General features: G+C 37.8%; 1 protein-coding gene across 5 annotated transcripts in view; it reads right to left on the bottom strand.

Moving 5' to 3' along the window:
• Nucleotides 1-25,283, bottom strand: part of NLGN1 (neuroligin 1) — a 946,844-nt gene that overhangs the window by 312,070 nt on the left and 609,491 nt on the right. For 3 of the 5 annotated variants that reach the window (XM_068281046.1, XM_068281045.1, XM_068281047.1), the window contains 2 exons: nucleotides 13,186-13,245; nucleotides 4,508-4,660 (listed from right to left, as the gene is read on the bottom strand). In XM_068281046.1, the coding sequence (XP_068137147.1) occupies nucleotides 4,508-4,660; nucleotides 13,186-13,245 (213 nt within the window). The remainder of the gene's footprint in view (nucleotides 1-4,507; nucleotides 4,661-13,185; nucleotides 13,246-25,283) is intronic. The other 2 variants (XM_068281048.1, XM_068281049.1) reach the window with 1 other exon arrangement.

Here is a 25,283-nt window from a genome sequence, read left to right as displayed (position 1 = left end):
CAATCTAAGAAGAGTGCTGGTACTCTACTTCCTCCTGACTTGATATACAAGACATTACCCCAACTAATTTCCCAGCTTCCATTTTGTGTAAGATGTCATGCTGTTAAACACAGTCTAGCAGAAAGTGATCAGATTGCTATGTTTTTCAGTGTGACCCTATTATGCCAAAGCAAGTAAGATTTATCCTAGATGATATATCTCATCTTATCAATAAAATGGCTTTGTATTTACCAGCAAGCAAGAAAATATTAATAATAAATAACAGATGAAAATGATCTCCAAGGAACAAACATAGGAGAAAAATTTAATTGGAATGGGCCTGATATGTGCTTCCCCAATGTCTTAAAGGACTTACGAGGCGAAACACAGAAAAAAAGTTAATTACCTTACTGTAATAGCAGACCTCAGGGCAGACGATCTGCGGCTCCCTTGCACTTTCCAGCTGCTCTGTTCTGTAAATCCATTTATCATTAGAGGCCCCGACCCAGCCCAGGGTCGCCTTATCTCAGGGCGTTTAGAATCGCCGCTTTAAAAAAATCCTCTGCCTGCGCAATTTGCATAGCCGCTACTGCGGCTGCGCAGGATTACAGCTCTGCCCGCGGCGCATCGCCGCTCTGTATACTCTGTAATACGTCATGTGGGCGTCACCACATGACCGCCCACATGACTGACTGCACGTCAAGCCAGCCGTGCCCCCTTAGCAGAGAATACCAGCGCTGAACTCAGCGGTGGCTGCCTTGACATGCAGTCAGTCATGTGGGAGGTCATGTGGTGACGCCCACATGACGTATTACAGAGTATACAGCGTGGCGATGTGCCGCGGGAAGAGCTGTAAAGCCGCAGTAGCGGCTATGACAATTGCGCAAGCAGAGGATTTTTTAAGGCGGCGATTCTAATCTCCCTGAGATAAGGCGACCCTGGGCTGGGTCGGGGCCTCTAATGATAACTGGATTTACAGAACAGAGCAGCTGGAAAGTGCAAGGGAACCGCAGATCGTCTGCCCTGAGGTCTGCTATTACAGTAAGGTAATTAACTTTTTTTCTGTGTTTCGCCTCGTAAGTCCTTTAATGTTTCATTTTTAAAATTTACAGTTCAAATAAATGATTTTACTTAAAAAAAAAGAATAAATAAATAAAAATTTACCTCCCTAGCGGTAACCCCAGGTCAGAGCGGTAATCCCATGCCTGATTGAGTTATATGCAGGAGCTGCTGCAGATCTCTCTGCTGTATGTCGCCCCCCCCCCCCCCCCAGATTTTAGGGTCTAAAAGCTTGTGAAAACTTGCACCGCTTTTATAACCTAAATCCAAAAATAATCATACAGCCAATGAGGTTCATAAAACTTATAAAGAAAATCTCAGTTTCAAATGTTCAGTTAATTAACTGAGAATTTTTGGTATAATGTTGTGTAATTCCCATGTTTATATTCCATTAATAAGATGAGAAGTTTCTTCAACCAATCTCTGATAACAGTGCTTTAATAATAATTAATAATAATAATTGCAGTATTTGTATAGCGCAGCAGCCACTAGAGCGCACTCAGTAGACAGTAGCAGTGTTAGGGAGTCTTGCCCAAGAAACTCCTTACTGAATAGGTGCTGGCTTACTGAACAGGCAGAGCCAAGATTTGAACCCAGGTCTCCTGTGTCAGAGGCAGAGCCCTTAACCATTACACTTTCCAGCCACTTTAAGCCACTTTAAGTTGGATGAGGGAGGCTGGGGGCCACTGCATCAAGCCACAAAGAGCTGGCAGGTCAGCATAGACAGGGCAGACAGGATTGGCAACCAAGACAAAAGGAGTAGAGAGCCCAGCATCTGCACACAGCAGCCACTGTGACTGTTTTCCCTAGTGGCTATAGATAGCCACAAAGAGCTGGCAGCCCAGTGCCCCAAACTATGGAGGAAGTTCTGCAGTGGCTGCAGATAGCCACAAAGAGCTGGCAGGCAGCAGCCAGGTGCCTTAATTATGGAAGAAGTTTTGTAGTGGCTGCAGATAGTGACAAAGAGCTGGCAGCCAGGTGCCTTAATTACAGAGGAAGTTTTGCAACGGCTGCAGATAGCCACAAAGAGCTGGCAGCCAGGTGCCTTCATTATGGAGGAAATTTTGCGGTGGCTGTAGGACCACTGGAGCAGAGGGAGGATCACTGGGATGAGTGACCAAATTATGGAGAAAGTTCCACAGCAGCTGCCGATAGCAGCAAAGTTCTGGGAGCCCACAGACCACATTACAGAAGAATTTGCAGCATCTGCAGATAGCCACAACGTGTTGGCAGCCCGGTGCCAAAATTAAGGAGGAAGTTCCACAGTGCCTGTAGGGCTACTGCAGCAGAGAGCCAAATACTGGGGTGAAGGGTGCTGAGAGTCAATCTTTGGGTCAAAGAGAGCAAGTAGCTGCTTTGTCTGTGTTTTTAAAATCGGGCATCTGACAACAAAATCACCCTCCATGCCATGGCTGGTAATTATGTTGTGGGCTATAGCAGTGCCTAAATTAGCAGGCATGCTGTGTGTCTATTTTCACTGTTCTGCCTCAAACACCTTGTATTTAAGCTAACAATTATGCCATACACAGTAAAGGTAACATTTAGAACAGCTTCCCTACAAAGCCTGTATGCCAAACACCTTCACCTCTTCCTTAAAGGTCTGTACACACAGGCTGACTGATGTCACCCGTTGGGGATCGGGAACTGATTCCATCCCTGGGTCAATGAAGTACAGTCTTGGAGTCAGCTGTACAGTCTTCTGTTGCTATGCTGAGAGGCAGAGGTAACATGGAGAGTGGGGCAAGCACAAAGCTAGTTGTCATTCTTGCTTCAGTGGATGAACTTTGAACACCACCTTATCCAACACTATCCCCACTCATATCCCCTTAGTTTGAGAACTACAGGGCTTTGTATTGGACTTATTTTCTTCATCTGTAATTAAAATCTTGACCAGCTTATGAGCTCTTTTGTCTTTCAATACAATGAATATGTAGATGTGAAAGTCCCTGTCTCTGAAGCTACAGTTTTTCCTTACTTTGTACTTTTGAAAGCACAGGAAAGCATGATATTATTATTTGGCATTCTAAAGACTGCTGAAGTTAATGAGCAAAAATGGTCGGAATAAGAGACAAATAAAGGCAATAAGAAGTTTAACTTGCCAAAATATTATGATAAAATAACTTTAGAAGTAGTTCTTTAAATTAATTACATATTCCAATAATATTTTTGAAGCAAGAATTGAAAGTGTGGAAACTAACTGATCAAAAAATGATTTATGTGCAGGAAAAGTAACAAATAGTCCATGTTAGTTTACACTGACTGCATCTAATATTCTAGTTTGCGTTGAGTTGCTAGGTAACACACTACATTTTCCCTATAAAACGCGATCTTTACATTGCGTAAGTGACAGATGGAGACAGACGGGGCTGTTTTTTTCGGAAGTGGACACAAACGGATGCAGACTCTAAATATTTGCTGCCAAACAAAAGTTATAATGTTGCTTCAACATAGTTAAAATATAGGGAAATGCATTATACAAGACAGTTATTCATTATTATATAAGAGTTAAAGGTCTAGTAAGTAGTAAATGTAAAACTACCCAACAACTAGTATGAGACTAAAAAATAGTTTAGCACATAATACATATTAGTAGATTTCACATTAAACAAATATTTTGTTCGCTAAAAGAAAACTATTTCTATTAAAGCTAAATCATTAAATAAACCCCTCAAAAAAGGCCATATCAAACGTGGCCAACGAGACACCAAACACTTAGTAAATCCTAAGCATCAAGAAATGTAATTATATTATTATTCTAATTAAACAAGCAACAAATTACAAACTCCAGTAACCCCCAGCAATGAATCAAAATACAACGTATTTTACTTGTAAATGCAATCTACCATGTGCTTATTAATATTATTTTTTTTATTGACTAACAGTACAATCTCATTGCTGTTTGCAGTTATTTTTAAGGTTCCAAAAGCATCAAGCTAGAGTATATATTGAAAATTGCCTGCACACATCCCACATTTCTTTTTTTCAGCAGCTTAAGAAAATTAAGTAAAGAAGACTGCATGTAATGTTCAAATCAAACGGAAAAAAAGCAAAAAGTAACAAAAAGAGCAACAAGAATAGCAACAATCTGAAAAGCCATAACCTCAAACAAACAAAGAAACAGATAACTGTAAGATATCCTTATCTGTCATGTAATAAAATAATTTTTAATTTTTGTTTTCTATTTATAGTTCACAAATTAATTCACTGCTTTCAAAATTCAGAAAACAATTATCCACCATGAACTTTGTGCTCAAATATTTCTAAATTAATACTTAACACTTCAGCATAAGTACTTCATATTCCAAAAGATACCAGTTATGAACTAGTGCTTGACCATAGGTATAGGAAACATCAATTTAAACTCTAGGTTTATTGTTGAATCACAACATTTTCAGAAAAATAACATGAAAAAGCATAAAGGCGCAGAGTGCCATGTATGAGGTCAAAGCAAAACAAAAGTCCTCCTTACCAAGTACCCCAAGGCGATAGTTGACAGTGATGACTATAACATTTCCATAACTTGCTAGGACACTTCCATCAAATAAATTACCAGTGCCTTCCATATAGGATCCTCCATGAATATATACCATCACAGGCTTGGGTCCTCCACTGTCTCTGATGTCTAGAAAAGAAAATATGTTTAAATATATTTATAGCAAGTCAGCAGATAAAGAAGCAGCATTAGTTCACTCCACTTCAATGTTTCTTAAGTTACAAAATACAATGGTTATTACTGTACCAATTGAATACAGCAAATCAGTGTTCCTCAGTATTTATTTTTCCTAGTTATTTCTATATGTGCTACATTATTACTTTATATTTTATTGGACAAGAAAATCAAAATTTATGTTTACAAATTTCAGTGAATTCTTTGTTTTATATGTGTCTACTTATTTAAGAACAGTCTTTAAAAAATGGAAATACAGATCAAGAAGCATTATGATGCATTTCATTATTTATTATTTCTATTGATTGTTTATTTTATTCACCTTGGGCAATCATTAAATTATTAAGTTAGGTGTGAGGGTTAATTTTTATATTTGAATTTCTCCTACCAGGTCTTCTACATTGTTTTTTAATTAATAATTCAGTAACATTAAAAGTTAACTGTATTAAGGGGTTTTACTCCCCAAGTAGTCGGCAACCAATATCATGTTGTTGTTTTTTGTTGTTGTTGTTGTTTTTTTTTTTTGTAAAAACCCTTTGATACCTCCACATGCTGAATTAAGATATTCCTGTTTCACCTGTAACCTTTATTGCCATTGTGTTCTGTACTGCAGCACAAGCAATGTTCGGCTTTAGGAATTATCAAGCATTGCCTGTTGATATTTGGTCTTCCTGATTGTGACATTAATATGATTAACGAATGAGAGATAAATTATTAATCTGAAATCATTAGCTGCATGTTCACAGCAGAATTGTACACTGCTAATTGTATGCTTCGAGGTAACACAGAGGGAGATTGTTTCAGAACTCTTCCTTAATTAAAATTACATAGAATTACAGAGTACCCACTGAGAACAGTAATGAAATGTTAATACTACTGTTAAAGCAGCTAGCAGTCCTAGAGTACTTGCAAAATTGTTGTTTATTTCATATCTGGGACAGATTGTAGAGTTCTTTTACCAAGATGTAAATCAGGTGAAATTACTGTGTAATTAAATTCCTATAGGTACACTCTTCAAGCTGTCATTAAAGACAACCAAGAAAACCACCGTGCTTCCATTTAGTGTCAATTAGATTCAATATAATTGATTGTTTGCTGATAGCTATCAGGATGACAAATCCCTCAGTTTATGATGGCCACTGGTAATATGTCCATACTGAAATCTCTTTCACTACTCTCAAAGGGACTCTTCAGCAAAGTAATTTGGAGAGGGAAACAAACAAAGGGTTTATTGCCACTGGTTACGATCAGTCTTGTTAACAATACTATTTAAAATCCCAAGATTCATGGGATTATCTGTGAATAGGTTAATTTGTATTTTTAAAATAAAAATATCTTAAGTGTTTGTTAATTTAGCAATATAAATACCTAAAACACATATACTCTGACCATTAAGCAAATATGGATGCTCACATTTATGTGTTAATTTATTTGTTAACACTTATTATGTGTTAAAATGCTGATTTATAAGATAACTTCTAGCTGCACTCCCTATACTGATTTATTAGATAACTTCCAGCTGAACTATCTTCCTATTTATCAAAGTGAAGAAAATTGTTTATGTGGATTATACATAAAAAGTTTTGTAAATGTGTTGTATATTTTGCAAAAACAAAATACAAACCACACCAATCTATATCTTATAATTTCCTCCTCTGTAAATTGCAGACTCACTGTGACCCCATGATAGGCTGAAAAAGGAAGGCATGGCATCAGGCTTAGGACCCACTAGCAGCACTTCAAGTGCTTGTGAGTTGAAATGCTTTTGCTAATGTAATGCTATGTCTGTGATCCCACTTGAAGGACGTGATTTTTTTTTAAAATCCCCCATAGCATTACGTTAGCAGAGATTTTCAAATCTGTGCTTAGAAAAGCTCTGCTAGTGGGTCACATGCCCTAAGGTGCCAACTAGGGATGGTCAGTGGGATGAAAATAATGTAAAGTTGATGCAGAAATATGCAATTATTTATGCAGCAGCTTGAAAAAGGACCAATAATTTTTACCTCACAAGACTTAATTGGTTCATTTTTAAGCTGCATAAATGTGCATACAAAATTTGCACATTGCTGCATAAACTCAATCATTTGCATATCACTTACCTTTCCTAACACTCACTAATTATGTAATCATTTTTATCCAATCTTACCAAATCCATGTATTTGAAGGGTTAACTGAGTGAATATGCTTAACCACTTTAGCCTACAGTGTTCACCTTATGCATCCGAGCAACTTTCACCTCCCATTCATTCACCAATAACTTTATCACTACTTATCACAATGAAATGATCTATATCTTGTTTTTTCCACCACCATTTATGCTTTCTTTGAGTGGTACATTTTGCTAAGAATTATTTTTTCTAAATCAATTTAACAGAAAGTTTAAGAAAGAAATGGAAAAAAACTCATTTCTCAGTTTTTAGCCATTATAGTTTAAAATTTATACATGCTACTGTAATTAAAACCCATGTAGTTTATTTTCCCATTTGTCCCGGTTATTACACATTTTAAATTATATTTATATCACAATTTATGGTGCCAATATTTTATTTGGAAATAAAGGTGCATTTTTTCAATTTGCGTCCATCACTATTTGCAAGCTTTTAATTTAAAAAAATTATATTAATATACTCTCGACATGCATGTTCAAAAAGTTCAGACCCTTAGATAACTATTTATGTTGTTGTTGTTTTTTTAATTGTAATTTTTTTTTTAAAAATTATTAAGAATTGTATGTGGGTAATTTTTGTTGTGAGAGGTAAACAGCTAATTTTAAATGTAATATAATGTACTTATTTAAAAAAAATGTATGTGGGTTTTTTTCTGCAGAAAGATCGTGGCCTCAGATAAGAGGCTGTTGGTTTTTCTGCGGGGGACTTAGATCAATGAATGGGAACTATATTCCCATTCATTGATCTAGGGGCTAACGGCAGGCAGCAGGAGCACGCGCGATCGTGTGCACGGCACAGTGCCAGCAGCAGAGTCTATCTGGACGGATATATCCATCCAGATAGACTTAAGTGGTAAATGGACACTTGAGGTACTCCCTCATATTATGTAGAAATGGTAAGATTGGACAAACATGATTGTATTGTTAGTGGCCACCATAAAGGAGATTGTTTCAGGTTGATTGGGTGTAAGTAAACTAGTTAGCTTCCTGTTTTGTTGCAAAACATGTTCGTGCTTAACCAAAATAATGTTCTATTACATGCATATTTTAACCCATTAGCAGTAACATATAGCTTTACTATATATGGCTGCATGGCCATTTATTTATTTATTTTTTTGCAGGTGTGTGTGTGTGTGTTAGCCAGCCTGGGAGGATGTGCAGAGCAGCGCAATAAGCAATCATATTTACCTGCTCCGGGCGGTTGGAGGGTGTCTCCTCCCCTCCATCGGTGGTGCTGCAATCTCTGCATCCTCCTTAGAGTTCTGATCACATGATATGACATGTAATTGTAACCCAGGGGAGCAGTTACCCAGAGCAGGTAAATATAAAGAAGTTCCCTGTGCCACTCTGCATAGCTGCATTAGGAAGTTAAAGGGTATAAGCCATTTGAAGACACCCTGGCACGCATTATCTGTCTCGAGATAATGCGTGCAGGGCAGCTAATAGGTCAAAAAAAGAGTGCCTGAATTGGGCCTTTGTGGCTTTGAATGGATGCTTTATATGCAATATCCTAAGATTTGCAGATAAAGGTTGAAACAGAGTAAGAAAACTAAAGATAGAAAGCGGTCTTCCTCTTGATCTTGTAATTCCCTGATTAGATATGTTTTCCCACCTGACCAGTTAAGTCTTTTTTATACTCTGAAGAAGATACCAAGATTAAACTTTCAATTTATGCAAACTGCATCTCCGTACGAAACTGCAGGTCACACTCACATTTTAGAATTCTGATTTAAAGGTTTGCAAGACTTTCTGCTTTACATATTAATACCCGTTCAAAGTTTTTTTTTTTCTCATTTACATGAACCTGTGTCTAATATAAATCTCTTTGCACAGTACTACTTTCATTGTACAGGACTTTGCACTACATTTTAACCTCTTAATGACACAGGTATATTAAAGTGGATCCAAGATGAACTTTTACTCATTGCATAATTATGTTCCTTTCCTATAGTTTATAGGGCATTCCTCAAGCCAAATACTTTTTTGTTTTTGTTTTAATACTTTAATTCCATTTAAACTCAAGAAGCCATGCCCACAGGTTTTCAGAAAGCCAAGGAACTTTCAGACAGTAGCAAGGGCTCATGGGAGCTCAGTCTGGGCAGGAGGAGGGGGAGGTATTACTAGCCAGAGATTTTAGAGGCAGAGGGGAGGAGGGAGGAGGAGGGGGGGATTAGGTTTTTTTGCTCAAGATGCAGATAAGCCTGCCTCTGTGTAATGTTAATAAAAAACATGGCTGCTGTCATTGTATCACAGGAATAATCAATCATATTCTATTAAAGCTGTTTGCAGCTAGATTTGCTGTGTAAACTATCTAAACTTTAGATAAGATATATAGACAAGTTAATTGTTATAGTTAGTTTTTCATCTCGGATCCGCTTTTAATACTATTTTACTAAAGGAAAACTCACAGTTGTGTGTTCTTTTTTCCAGTAAGGTACTATTAATAACTAAATAACCAGCCTGTAAATGTATACAGCCTCAAAAAAATGATGTTTGCCTATATCCACAACTTTGCTTAAAGGGAATATGAGGTGAGAAGGATATGGAGGCTGCCATATTTATTTTGTTTTAAACAATACCAGTTGCCTAGCAGTTCTCCTGAACCTATGTCTCGAATACTTTTTAGCCATAGGCCATTAACATGCATGCAGCAGATCAGGTACTCTGACTCAGCTGACTCAGGTTTTACTGGAATGGCCATATGCTTGTTTCAGGGTTTTCACTCAGACACTATGCATGCCAAAAAATCAACAGTGCTACCAGGCAACTGGCATTGTTACAAGGAAATAAATATGGCAGCCTTAATATCCCTCTCACCTTGGGTTCCCTTAAAGTATTAAATAGAATTATGTTTCAAAGTATGCCCTTTTAAGACGTTTAATGAAAGGTACACATTCCAGTTATTTGAAATTGAACTGTCAAGTGAAAGAATAACTTGCACACACAACAGACTTTTGTTGCCCAAGATGGTCATGTGTTATTTCCTCAGTTAAGAATCTAGCATGAATACACATGTTCCCCCATCATCATTAGTATTTTCATGGTTAAACCACTGTATTGGTTCCCACTTGCCTAACAGGTGTTGCATTACTAACATTGTTCCAGCATTGGAGAGCCTTTCTCTCCTCCTCCCCCTCCCTTCTCCATAGAAAAAAATGGGCTGCTTGTCAGATAGCTTAGTTGTATATCTGTAAGCAACTACTGGTAAACTGTCAAATTACCTAAACAAAAATACACTTGCTCAACTGGTCTATTAGAAAGTACCAAACTTTTTTTTTTTATTGAAAACTAGCCACATCAGTTAGCAGTTCATTATACACACCGTATATACACCCCACCACTGAAAGTAGTTTAGTGGATGGAACTTTGAGAAGGTGTGGTCTCTTGAGTTGTGTGACTTATGCTGTTGGAATGTGCAGGCACACTGACATATTGATACACTGACCAGCTGGCAATCCCGGAGTTTGTGCACAGAGAGTTTGATGATGGATATATACAATTAGAGGTAATAAGAAGCATACAGGCTTCTTATTGCCTAACATCGCATCATCAATGAGAATGCTCCTAGGGATTCTTTTGCTGGCGCTCCAGTTTCCCTTTTAAAGCGGACCCAAATTAAAAATCAAGATTTCAGAAATAAAATCTATTTTCTAAATTATAATAATAAAATATTAATATTTTCAGCTGCATGATGACAAATATAAAATATTTTACAATTATTGGAGGAACCCACCCTTCCTTTCACATTGCCGGGATAGAATCCGGCAGACTGGTGGAGTAGAAGGTGTCTGGCAAAGGAGGACTTGCTAATGGCTGCCACCTGTATAACCCTAGTTATGCAAAGAGAAGGGTGAAAAGCCTGCACTGAAATGCTCATAGGCTTGAAGGAGTGTTTATTTATCTTTGTATGTGTCAGAGTGGTGCAACTAAATATTTTGGATTAAAAAAAGTTTAATTTGGGTCCATTTTAATAATCAAAAGTGGTGTAGATGGTCAGCGGCAGTTCCCGCTGGTCTGGTGGTTCAATGCAAGCCGGCAAGGAGAGACTGGGGGTGATGGTGCCAGGGGAGCCTGGGATGTAGAGGGTGGGTGTCAGGTAAGTGCCAGGAAGTCAAGCATGTAGCGATGGTGAGTGTTGGGTTTGTCAGTAGTCCGTTTTTTTTAGTCTTTAAGTTTATTACCCTGTTCTCAACATTATAAAAAGTAGAAGTCAAAATTGACCCATTAGACCCATTTACCTTGAAAGGGAAATACATCTGGGGTTTCTTTATTAAAGCGGGCTCCCAGATTCCACCATAAGTGGAACTATCCTTATATGCATGGGACTAGTTATCCACACCTTCACATTGGTACTGGAGGTGGGGATGAGCACCGTGTCCATGGTATAGACAATGGCATTGTGAGAGGGGGAAGCTTTGCTGCTCCTCTCTTGTAGAGCCCCCATAGCTTAGTATGATGGAGCCCTATGCAGATTGATCCTGGCTATACCAGCCTGCATGGGTGTTAAGGGTTTAAAGAAAGTTTGGGGGGGGGCTACAGTAGACAGTGCCACCAGGATAAATACCATCCAGTGACTGATTGAGCTTGTTAGATACAGCCGGATTGGCTGAAGACTTTGGAGCATACAACTAACCCCTCTGAGCAGTGGAATGGTCTCCTTGTGACTGCAGTAAGACCTTTCTGTTGACACAACCCCATGGAACTGTTAATAGATGCCTACAAATTATCTGTCATGCTGATTACCAGGGACGGATTTCTGGAAAGGCCACAAAGGTCAGGGCACTGGGCACCTGCAGCCTGGGGGGGGGGGGACTGAATATGAAAGTGGGATTGCTACATGTGAAAGAGGAGGCTGAAAATGGGGAGCAATACACGAAAAAGGGAAATGAATGCCCTAGGGAGCTATACATGAAAAAGAGCGTCTACACAGTACATGGAAGATACACATGGAAGAGGGGGATGCACATGTAATGGTAGAGGCAGTGCTGCAGATAAGAGGAGCAACAACGTACTTGGCCTAGGGGCACAAAATGTATAAATCCAGCCTTGCTGATTGCTGTAGCCAATTACATTCATGGACAGAACCTTGGAGATGATCTGTGTGTGGTTGGCAGTATTGTGTGTGTGTGTTGTGTTAGAGATGGGAAAGTGCTCAGAGGCAGTTAGACATGTGTACGGAGGCACCTCAGTATCTCATATTACCAATATGATTTGTTTTTAGGAGTGTTGATATGGTGGATGTGTGTATGATATATTGCTAACTGGCTCTTTTTGACATTGAGTGGGTATATTTTTCTTTAGGTAATAAGCTATTCAAGATGTAGAACACCTGATCCCCCATAGCTGTGGGGAAGGTCAGTTGTGAATTGTACCTGTGTTCCTAATATTTATTGTGCTAAACTGTCACCTGCTGCTTCATTATAATCAAAACTAATGGTGCCAAACATGGTACATTTTTTTCATCCAACCTTACCATTTCTATGTAGTATAAGGGAAAATTAAGTGAATATACTGAAGGGATAATTTAGGCAGTTCCCTTATATTACATAGAAATGGTAAGATTGGATGAAAAAAAATTGGACCATGTATGGGCACTATTAGAAAAGAACATCAGCAAGATTCTCCCAGCAGCGCTATCACCCTGGTTGGTTTGCAGAGTAAGTGCTTCCTGGAATACAGTTTAAGTACTGTCTTATTATTTACAAATGTATTCATGTTTTTTTAATACATGAAACTAACACAGCCACTAAGATATCAACTTTTAATTTATGATGCTTCTTGATCTAATATGTTGAAAAACTGGTTTGTAAAAGAAGTGTATTCATCTTAAGAAACATTAAATGTTTGGATAATTAATTAAATGTATTAATGTAATTGTCATTTATTTCAAAATAAAAGACACCACCACATACTTTCATTAGCAAGATTCAAATTAATATTCAGGAAATGTTAGAAAGACATGCAAAAGGGGGTATGTTTAGAGACTTAAAACAGTGTTAGTTCAAAGATCTCACAAAATATATTCAAGAAGTGGGATGTAAGTTATCAAAAACTCTTGTCAAGAAAACAAGAAGAGCTTTGGTGTACACACTTACTGTTTGCATAAAAATGTAAAACGCAACAACATTCAAATCCAAAAAAAAAATATGTAGAAAAAAAATATAAAACAAGCAAGAAGACAAAGCACATCAATCAAAAATGGGATAAAAAAGAAAAACTCTTCAAAATAGAGACAAGAAGTCAAGAAAAAGTAAAGGAGATATTTTCAGGGGGTTCCTTGTCATGCAAATTGGTTTGGTGTCAAAAAAAATACCTTCATCTTCAGCACCTTCATTATCACCTAAATCATCTGTCTGTTTCTTTGTAAGGGGACCTAGGATTGAGAACGGAAACATGGAGCAAAACAGTTCAGGAAAATAGCATACCAAAAAAGAAGAAAGGCAAAATATAACACAGCCCCAACATATTGAGAAAAAGAAAAAAAGAAGCATGTACAGTTGTTTCAAAACTGCAAAATACTAAAATAACATGCTTATAAGAAATTGCTGTTTGTATGTTTTAAAATGTTTTTTTTTTTTTACAAGAATTCCAGTGCATATGAAACAGCAAAAGAACATACCACAAAATATGCTATTGTATCGATCTATCTTTCGGTCTATGGCTCTCTCTCTCTTTGGGTGGAGGGAAGGTAATACAAAGAAGCATTTCTTTTTGTGTTAGATAATAGTTTGCAATACTTAATACAACATAAAAAAAAGCAAAGTAAGAATTTCCTAGCTATAAATTATGGGAGTTCCACTTGAAAAATGGGGATTCAGGTTCAGACTAATTCATTATGCAAAACCGAAGAGTGATTACACAGGCATGACAAAATCAGTACACCCATATTGGTGCAATGTTCAAGATACAAAGATTAGCTACATCAGAATTGGCATAATATAGTATTAGATTTTTTTCTGCTAAATTGTTCTAGGTAAAGTCAATTTGTCACAAGTCTAAAAAAAAAAGTGGTAAAGGCAGATGCAGGTACTTGTCATTCCCCAATAAGACCGCAGAGAGAGATCTGTTTCAAGAATCGACTTTTTTTTTCTATTGCGTGGGAAACATGTGTAAACGTTTTCATAAAAGTTGCACAACCAAGATGTTTAAATAATATTTAAATTTTTCAAAATCAAAATATAAGACATTTGGACCAAGGCAAATGCATTAGTATCTGTTATGCTAAATTAGCAAAAAAAACATTAATTCTTGGACACTTAGACACACAGGGGAAAAAAAGCATTAGAGTCTATTTATGCCCACACATGATGAAGCAGCAGTAGCACACTGTAATGCAGTGAAAATGTTTGGCATGCACAAAATAGTATCACCAACGGAGATGCTCAAGCTAGCAGCTGCAAGAGAAAATGAAAGAGGACCATCTCATGCATAAAAAATAACACTACAAAGCAAGTGGAAGATGAAAAGGTGGATGTCAATAGCTTTTCATCAAGAGGCATGCAATTGCGTCAACACATAGTCCACAAGGAAACACTGGCAACATTCTGTAAATATACTTTCTAACTGTCAAGATGATATATTTAAAAAAAAAGTGAAAACTCCTCGGGACAATGGAAGTGTAATATATCACGGAGATCTTTCAAAGCATGTCTCTGAAAGACTCCATCTTAGACTTTAAACTAAGAACTAAATTTGAAGTTTGCCTTGGGCAAGCAAATAGTATCCAAGATATTTGTTTTGTTTGTTTGTTTATATCTTTTTTTTTGTTAAACCAAACATTTTGTAAACATTAATATTCCATATAACCACAAGGTTAACATCACAGGCTATACCATCGCCTTGAAGTTTGTAATGTTTGTTCTTGAAACTGAGACTTAAATTATTTAAAGAAATTTGTATAAGAATAGAAAGTGTTTTAGAAGTATATCTCTTTTTTTCACTGAATGCCACTGGAAAAGAAATAAAGAGAAATACCATTAGACCACGATAATAGAAAATAACACCAAAGGCTACTTGCTTCTATAAATATATCATAAACAAATTCCTGTTCAGTAGATGTACCAAGAGCAAGCACTGGGGAACATTTACCTACTGGCACTTTCAAATATATTTCCACTGTCACATCCATGACAATAATCATGCATTATTAAGTCTGTCTAAACTGCTTCAAAACTTACATTTTACTGTACTAGTAAAACTAAAACCTTTACCACAAAAGCCAGTTTTGTTGTTTGAATAATAATTGGTCTTTTTTATTTTTACTATGGAATAATGCTGGCTGTGTCAATGATATTATTATCCAATTTTTAATCTTGATGAATATGTTTCCATTAAAAAGGTGAATACATAAAGTTGTTTTAGTTATTTGATTTTATATGTCCTGCAAGCTGAATGATTTACTGAATTTCTTTGTATATCCAGCAGCAAGATCCCCTTCCAGAAATAATTGACTCTGCTCCAACGTTTTTCTTAGTTTTAGTCATCCTCGATTGTTCTTACTCCTTACCAAATAAATCAAGTCCAATAGGCAGGATAGAACCAACTCAGAAGTGTGCAGGCCTAGGAACCTAAGAGCAGAGATTTCCACACCTGTCAAGATTTGGGCAATTTAACCCTCCAAACATTTACCAAAATCTAATGTTTCAATTTTATTTAGGTTGATGATTCAGTTTTAGGTCCATCCATGTTAGCTTGAGATTTTACCCACATTTCCTCTGTATTCCATAAGCAGTACCCTGCTCTCCCCACCTAGCACAGTGATCATATTGTACTTACTGAATTTCCATTAATGGAAAACTGTAGTGAGGAGAATACGGAGGCTGCCATATTTTTTTAAACAATACCAGTTGCCTGGCAACCCTGCTGATCTATTTGGCTGCAGTAGTGTCTAAATAACACCAGAAACAAGCATGCAGCTAATCCTGGCAGATCTGACAATAATGTCAGAAACACTTGGTCTGCATATGCTTGTTCCAGCTCAATGGCTAAAAGTATTAGAGGCAGAGGATCAGCAGGACAGCCAGGCAACTGGTATTGCTTAAAAAGAAATACATTTGGCAGCCTCCATATCCCTCTTGTTTCAGCTGTCATTAAATATTTGTTTGGAGAAAATGTATACGTGTGGCTAAGAAGGGAGCAGGCAAGAACCAGGTACAGGCAGCTCACCAATTAATTTATTGAAAGACAAAAGATATGTGATTAACCTACCAATGTCATCCATCACTAAAAAGATTAGTCTGGGATATATAACTTCTGAAATAATAGGCTCAAAGCTCATGGATAAACTAAATCGTAGCACAGCAAAGAAAAAGGATAAATATAGAAACTGTATCAATCACCTTATGTGTCAGTCTTCATAAAACACTACCCATACACTTCTATTAAGAGTGTTCAAATTGCTTCTTATGTAATCATAGCTTGGATAAGCCCTACTAAATTTACTAGTGGCATAGTATGGTATGTATTTACATTTTCAAAGCTTAAAAAGGAGCATAGTACTCTAACATTGATAACAGCTGGTGTCTAACGTATCTTTTGCTTTAACAGATATTTGACTTTGGTTAACACATAGAACTATTAGCACTCATTACAGGAACACACCATTTTGTTTTACAATAGACAACATTAAAGGTTGATCATTATTTTCAACTGTGATAATGTAACTTGACGATGAAGTCATTTATTATACCAATTATTTCCCTGAACAGAATTAACACCTTTGACATCCAGAGACAAGAATGAATATGCTTCTTATGGCTTTATTTTGAATAAGCTGCCACTATGGAATTAACAACTACAATAAGCACTTTAAAAAGAATGATGTGCAGAGCAGATTCCGTATTCGTGTATGGTTTCCAATTTCTATATATTTTGGTCAATCACCAACATTTTCCTACTTCAGTCCTCACATTTTTTTTAGCACGGGAATGACGTTATTCTCATAGACGTGGAAACAACATACATTTAGGTACACATTTTGAAGTTACTTAATATTATGGCATTAACCCTCCTGGTGGTCTATTAACCTCCTTGCCGGTTATCCCGAGCTGAGCTTGGGGTAACCTGTGCAGGAGGATTGCTCAGGCCCCGCTGGGCCGATTTTCACTAATTTTATTTTATTGCACACAGCTAGCACTTTGCTGTGCAGTGGCATCCCCCCACCTGCTCCGATCGCCTCAGGCAATCTGCAATCAGGAAATCCCGTTCAAAGAACGGGATTTCCTGGAGGGCTTTTCCCATCGCCATGGCAACGGTCGTGATGACGTCATCGATGTCGTGACGTCATCGGGAGTCCCGATCCACCCCTCAGTGCTGCGCAAGGGGTCGGGGGGGGGGCGCGGCGCAGCAGGTAGCGGCAAATCGGCGCAGAGCGGCAGTGATCGGCGTGCACACGCAGCTAGCAAAGTGCTAGCTGCGTGTAGCAAAAAGAAAAATATGCAAATCGGCCCAGCAGGGTCTGAGAAATCCTCCTGCACGGGGTTACCGCCAGGAGGGTTAAGAACAGCATAGATAGTAACATAAAAAACTGGGACAACAAAGTACACAGACCAGGCGCATGTCACAGGATACAAGTATATTAGAGAAGAAAGAAGGATACAGAACAGACGAAAGACACATACAGATGAAAAAGGGGCATAGATTTTTTTTTTATTCTCAAGAATGAATTTAGTGGCAGCTTTTATTTCAACTAAAGTCTTATTTTATTTTTTTACATTTAACTTTTTGTTCTAAATAGGTAGGGGTTCAAAAATGACCTCCTTTACTTATTTGTCTAGGAGAAGATGGACATCTAAGAGTCTTCTGCGTATAGAAGGGGGCTTCAAGATTCCTTCATAAGCCACCAGAACTTAACAGGTGTGGGGCTATTCAAGCTACCTCCCTGTGCATTAAATAGGGATGAGTCATTTGTCTTTGATATGGTCAGGGAAGGCTCCTTTCCTCCCCATGTCATTGGACATGCATTCTGCTATTATTTGGATTGGGAAGCCCCATCCACAGCCATTCTGGCAATACAAGTAAGAATGTGATGCAAGGAAATGAACACCTGGGGGAAGGGGATGTCAGACTTTTTTTTCAATAAATCTAAAAAAAAAAAAAAAAAAAAGAAGAAGTGATGTGTGGAGCTAATGCCATGTATCTCACTTTCTGTTCCCCATATAATGATCAAGGCTATTTGGTTAATTTATTGTGCAAAATTAACCTTACACAGACATCAAGAGGGGAAAATTGAGATGCTCCTTATCTTAGATTTTATGCCAAGGAGAAAAAAATTCTACATACAGTGAGAATTTCATCTCCTGGTAGAGAGGATCGCTTACTCAGAAGGGCGCCTGCTAGTGAAGAGTTATAGTTTATATGGTCAGGAACCTTTTGGGCTGAGAGAGCCATAATTGCCACATATTTTAAAATGTAATTGTGTGAGAGCCATATGTTTCAAACTGGGACAGTGCACATGTGCAGCAGAGGGCTCATGTCCCTGTTGCCATGGTGATGTGTATACTGTTGATCTGCCAGGCAGCAGAAGTGTCAGACACGTCTTCAGCTTCTCTTGGGTTTCATCAACATCAGCGATTTCCCCGAGAGCCAGACAGGAGAAATACCGACTAACAGTTTGTAAAATTAGGTAGCTGACTTGGTAGTTGATTTACTTTGTAGGACTAGATCCCCGCACTTTGACCCAATGGGCTGCCTGTCCAGAGTGAGACAATTGGAGCAGCTGTTCATTTTGGGGGAGCGTAAGTTAGTAGTGCATGCTACAGCAGCAGTGTGCCAACTTTGAAAATTTTACTTGCGTTGCCACACTAAGCTGTGCTTCTTGAGCAGCGTAGCTGCTGCACTTCTTGAGCAGTGTAGCTTAGTGATTCAACTCATGACTTGTAATAGTTTTTTTTTTTTTTTTTTTTTTTTTGCACGAGGAGTAATTTTTATAATAATGACTTGAATTTTCATATGAACAGGATATCTATGAATAAATGGTATTTTAACAACAACTTGCAGTTGTTCAAAATGCACTTTTTAATGTCTAACTGACTAGAATGCACTTAGTGAACTAATGGAGACATTAGTGAATTGAAAATGGTCTTATTCATGCCTCACTAAGGGTGAGCCATGCTAAAGGCTTGCATGGTCTTATGGATCGGATTCATAAATGAGCTAGTTTACCAAGGAACATGCTTATTCTGTTAAAAAAATCAAAAAGTTTTCATTACATGTCCACATTAACCACTTAAGGACCATGGGCTTAAACCCCTCTAAAGACCATGCCATTTTTAACAAAATAGGTCACTGCAGCTTTAAGGCCTTGCTGCAGGGCCATACAACTCTGCATACAAGTGATTCCTCCCCCCTGTTTCTGCCCACAACACAGCTTTCTGTTAGTGGGCAATGATCTCCCCAAGGATGTTTATTTTTTATAAATATTTGTGTATTTTTTAAATAAATGTACTTATTTTTTTTCAAACACCCTCCCTCCCCCAGCCAGCCAATCACAGCAATTGGCTGTCATAGGCTTCAGCCTATGAGAGCCGATCGCTCCTATGCCTTCCAGGGAGACGGCCGTGTCACACGGCTGTCCCCAATACAGTGCTGCCATAGATTTCAGCACTGTACCTAGTAAATAGACAGCGGTTTCGCGTCTAACAGTCTCATAGCAGCAATCACTGCTGGGAGGCTGAAGGCGGAGTGGAGCTCCCTCATTCAAGCGGAGATGCACATGCACCAGCGAGAGGGATCTCCTGCAAAACATGCCCCACCACATCCATGCCCGTTGGCGTGAAAAAGTCCTGGAAAGGTTAAACTGAATGTAATGCTTGCCCAATTTGAGAACTGACTCTACTGTAGTAGTTTAATATTTTTACTTAACTAATTTCTTTTATCCAACCATTCTTAGTAAAATTTTCATGAACATTTTCATCAAAATCACAATGTTCATTATTTTAATTTAGTTTATATATATTTTAAATACAGTTTTGTGTGTAATAACAGAAAAACAGAGGTGCAAGCAACTACATTTTTTGCCCATGTTATTTATAAAGAGTAAATAAAAGAATAAAAAGCCTTCAAGGAGCATTGTATGTGTACTTAAATTGCAATGTAATCTGTGATTAGTACTACATGTGCCTGTACAAGTAAATAAGGAGTTTCCTCTGAGATTAAGCAGTTAATTAAACTTTACCCTCAACATTAAAATTTGCATATTGCTTTATTAGTTTGAAATGGCATTTAAGTACGTTGAAAAATAATAAAATATGACATAACATTTAAAGCTTGTTAGCTTTAATCCTTTCTCATAAATGCTGAACATGTGAATGTTCATAGTAAAATTACCAGTAGGGGGAATGGATTGTTACAACACATTAAGTGATTAAGTCTAAAGGTGCATAATGATAAAAAATAAATAACACAAATCTTAACCACTTCACCACTGAGGGGTTTTACCCCTTGAACACCAGAGCAATTTTCACCTTTCAGCGCTCCATCCATTCATTCGTCTATAACTTTATTATTACTTATCGCAATTACGGTAAATTAACTATATCTTGTTTTTTTTCGCCACTAATTAGGCTTTCTTTAGGTGGGACATTATGCCAAGAATTATTTTATTCTAAATGTGTTTTAATGGGAAAATAGGAAAAAAATGTGGGAAAAAATATTTTTTTTCAGTTTTCGGCCATTATAGTTTTTACATAATGCCTGCTACTGTAATTAAAACCCATGAAATGTATTTGCCCATTTGTCCCGGTTATAAAACCGTTTAAATTATGTCCCTATCACAATGTTTGGCGCCAATATTTTAATTGGAAATAAAGGTGCATTTTTTTCAGTTTTGCGTCCATCCCTAATTACAAGCCCATAGTTTATAAAGTGTTATACCCTCTTGACATAAATATTTAAAAAGGTCAGTCCCTAAGGTAACTATTTATGCTTTATTGTATTTTTTATTGTATTTTTGTTTTGTTTTTTTTAAATTACAAAAAATAAATAATTGGGGAGTGTGGGAGGTAATGAGTTAATTTATTGTGTAATCCAATGTAATTGTAAGTGTAAAATGCTTTAGGGTGTAGTTTACTATTTGGCCACAAGATGGCCACAGTGAGTCTGTTTACATGCGACCTGTAAGCGTCCGGAAGGACACTTACAGGAAGCAGTAGGAGGCTGGGAGAATCACAATGATCGCGCTGTTTCTAATAGAAGCAGCGGATCATTGCGGGGGCTTAGATCAACAAACGGGAATGGATTTTCCCCTTTATTGATCTCCGGGCGAGTGGGCGGCGGCGTGCATGAGCGGCAGGTGCGTGCACACAAGCGGCGGGAGCGTGGACAGCGGTGGTAGCGCGGAAGGTACGGATTTCTCCATCCCTGGGGGTGAAAGGATGGAAAAAGGGATGGAGAAATTCGTACCGCCGGGGGTAAAGTGGTTAAAGCATTCCCAGGATTGCCCATCTTATTGTAATAATAATAAAAATAAATGTTTCAAACATTATCTACACCTAAAGAGAATGAAGGCTATAGACCTGATTAAATAAGGCAAAGCATTGTAATTAGTAATCCTTTGACTTTGTATTTTTTGTTAAGTGTGCATGTGTGTTAAAGTTTTGCTGTTGGATGCAAATTATTTTTTTAGAACTGTAAATAAGTATGCACAATTTGAAAAAAAAGGCTAAGCAATACTTTGTTTATTAAAACAGTATGGTCCTCTCCCCAAATTCCATTATTCTTTCATCCAAATTGCAGGTTGGGTGACCAGTAAGGCACAGCCAGTTAGTGTTTGGCTCCACCATCAGCTCAGTATAAACCCACATGACATTTAACATTTGGGGAAACCTTGCAAAGTGACATCCTGGCAAAGACCTTTTCTTTCACATCAGTAAGTAGTATCCCTTCTAGTTGGTTCAGTTACCATTTGAGTGAAGTAATTGCCCTGCAATGTTGCTAGAAATATACCACTCTTAATAGAATGAGTAGTTTCAATATCCCATTTGATGTCTGGATAGTTGAAGTCCCCCATAGCTTTGACCTCACATTTAATTGCTGCATTTTCCAATCTGCAGTTCTGTAATATCATTAATATGTACCGGTCTAAAGCATACACCAATATTTACCTAAACAGACTCCACATCTTCCCAATCATCTATCCATTTCTTCATTCATGGCAGCTATCATTTTATTTATTTTTGCAACGAGACAAACCCCTCCACCTTTACTCCCTGTTCTATCCTTCCTTAACACATTGGAACTCTCTAAGCTTGCTATCCAATCATGGGTTTCATCCATCCATTTCTCTGTTATCCCCACAATGCCATAACATTTGTTTATCAAAACTAGTTTTTTACCATTTTATTTGAAAGGCTCCTGGCACTGGTTACCAAGCACTTTATATATTTACCACCACATTTTTCAGTTTTGGTTACATTTAATGGACCACATGAACGTTTAACTATGTCTTTGCTCTTCACACTGTCTCCACCCCCCTCTTTATCCCCTATAATAACAGGCTCACAGTGTCTATTTACTCCAACTTGACCAGATATTAAAACTTTACCCATGTCTACAAAGTCTTCCCAGTCTTCCAGGCACCCAAACCTCTCCTTCCTGGATCAACTTTCTAGGCTCCCTCTGTTTCTCAGGTGTGGTATGTGGCACTGGCAATAGCTTATCTCCTAATACCCTTAAATCATTTTTGAGGACCTAATTAACTTTGTGATTAATACCAATATGTACCATAACAGCCGGGTGTTCTCCAGCCTTACGAAATAATCTGCCAATTCGATCCGCATCATGCTGTGCCTGAGCACCAGGGAAATTACACACTGTTCGCCTTTCATGGTTCCTTCCAGACAGATTACCCTATCCTTGTGTCTAATAATCAAATCCCCTTCCCCTACCACCAGTTTCTGTCTAACCTTTGCTGCACTCCTATTCCCATTCTCGTTGTAGAATTCGGTTTCATTGTTGCTAAGGAACTCATCCTGCTGCTATATCGCCGCTCCACAATCATCATCCCCGATATCATGTAAACAAACATATTTATTAGGAAGCAACCACTCAGAAGTAGCGTCCCTTTCATTTTTTCCCTAACCTTTGTAACTGTGACCCAACTAGCAGCAACTGCTCCTTCTTGCTCCAACTGTATTCTACCCTCCACATTCTCACTGGTTCAATCAGTGTGTAGATTGTGAGATTCAAGCTTTTTCCCTTGTTGTGAATGCATCTCTGTGTTGCAAGATGTTCATTTAGCTCTCTAACTTCAGTTTCTAACTAAGCAACATGCACACATCTAGGGCAACAGTAGTAGTGATATTTAAAGAGATTGAAAAATTCTGGATTTACTTCCCAAGCAGTATATAGGTCTGCATGAGCAGGAAATATTTGGAATACAAACACTTTAGCTCTGCAACCCTCGGTTTCTTTTACCAGTACCATCTGTACCCATTATCTCCCTGCAGCAGCAGAATGAGTGGTTTTCCACCTTCCATACCTTAATGTCCTTTGTAATCTTTTTTTTTTTTAATCAATACATGGACAAATGAAACTGAGGACAAGGTGAACAAGATATCGATAGAGGTAATCTTTAGAGAAAATGATCAGTAATTCCAAGTACACAGTGCTGAAGTGAAAATAGATCGAGTGACTTAAATTACAGAGTTTTCCTATTGGTCATGAAGCTATCTGGCACATTAAAAAACAAACAAACAAAAACTATTTGAGAGGATCGGTGAATAATGAGAAAGAGAGCCAAGACATTTTTACAGGAAAAAAATATTTTTTGAACTACATTTTATTTTGACATGCAGTGCATTTTTTAATCTTATACTCTCTCTTTCCATTATTCTAGTTTGTGATGGATTCACTTATTCACTTTAAAGGGAACGCGAGGTGAAAGGGGTATGGAAGCTGCCATATTTATTTTCTTTTAAACAATACCAGTTACCCGGCAGTCCGCTTGATCCTGTGTCTCTAATGCTCTTAGCCACGGACCCTGAACAAACATGCAGCCGATCAGGTACTCAGACTCAGGTTTTACTGCATTAGCCATGTGCTTGTTCCAGGGTATTGACTCAGACATTATGCATGGCAGAAGATCAACAGGACTGCCAGGGAACTGGTATTGTTTACAAGGAAATAAATATGGAAGCCTCCCTATCACTCTCACCTCAGGTTCCCTTTAAGTGCAACAATTTTGATGAAATGTTCTCATAGGAAAAAAAAAGAAGGTTTACTGTCCTACTGGTACACCAGAAATTTGGTGGCAATACAGATTAATCTAGGTTTAAATCTTCCGAATCCAGTAAATATGAAAGCTGAAAAAGAAGATAATTGTGGGTTGCAAACTGAAAGTTTTACCATCAGTTTTGAAAATAAACTAGTTTATTCCTAATTTGGTTTCGTTTACGTATTTATCATTTACAAAGTAACATTTTAAATGATCAATGACTAAATATACAGCCTCTAAATGTATGCATGGATTTCAAACCCAGCACAAAGATGTACTAAACGAAAAGCCAGTGTTACACATGCAATACTAATAATACCGACTGGAATTGATCATTTTAGACCTAATTATAGTCCTGGGTTTAGACGAAGACCTAATATTATTATAGTACAGGATTTACACCAGTTGTACTAAATACATTTAGTAATATGCTCAATCATAAGGGCCCAGCTGCCAAGAAAATTTTGAGTAATAACTAAAAAAGATCACATCTGTTTGCCATAAACTATCACACTGTTAACAAGGCTTTCAACACATTGTGTAATGTGATGGATATTTACCTGTGTCTGTCTGAATTTTTTAGCTTCTAAATATGATTTATTTTATTTATTGTATTTATAAAGCACCAACATATTACGCTTTGCTGAATTGATATTCAATCTGTTATATGGACTGTACTAGTGTCCCTGTTAAAGTGCATGTGATTTGTATAACATAGTTTGATGCAGTGTTCCTCAAACTAATGGGTTTGTATGTTTGGTGGAGGCCCACGATTGTAGTTAGCAAGCATTGTTGAAAAACAAAATACTCCATCTTTGCACATTTAAGGTTACCTGCAAAACATGAACTGTTAGGACAGGTTTCATATATAACCAGATAATGTATATGTTATGGCCAGATACCAAAGTTGGCCATTTTGGGATCTGGCCAGACAAAACCAAGTAGCCCGGGCATCTGTGGCCAATGCAAAAAGTGGCAGCCTGTGTCTGACTTCTCACATATGTGAGCAGGGAGGATATATGCAGGGCAGTCTATGCCTGCACTTTATTCCTTTCTGCTGTGTGTGCACACCTGTGGTGTCTCCAGCTTTCATTGCAGTCTGTGTTATGGCAGCGAATGCTGGCATCACAGGCTTCAAGAAAAGCCCACAGAAACACCACACTCAAAGCCTGGAGGGAGAGACTACAGGCACACTGTTT

The sequence above is a fragment of the Hyperolius riggenbachi genome, chromosome 4 (assembly GCF_040937935.1).
Source record: "Hyperolius riggenbachi isolate aHypRig1 chromosome 4, aHypRig1.pri, whole genome shotgun sequence".
Classification (NCBI taxonomy): Eukaryota; Metazoa; Chordata; class Amphibia; order Anura; family Hyperoliidae; genus Hyperolius; species Hyperolius riggenbachi.
Note: the sequence above shows the minus strand (reverse complement) of the source record. Positions and strands in the feature narration are given on the sequence as shown.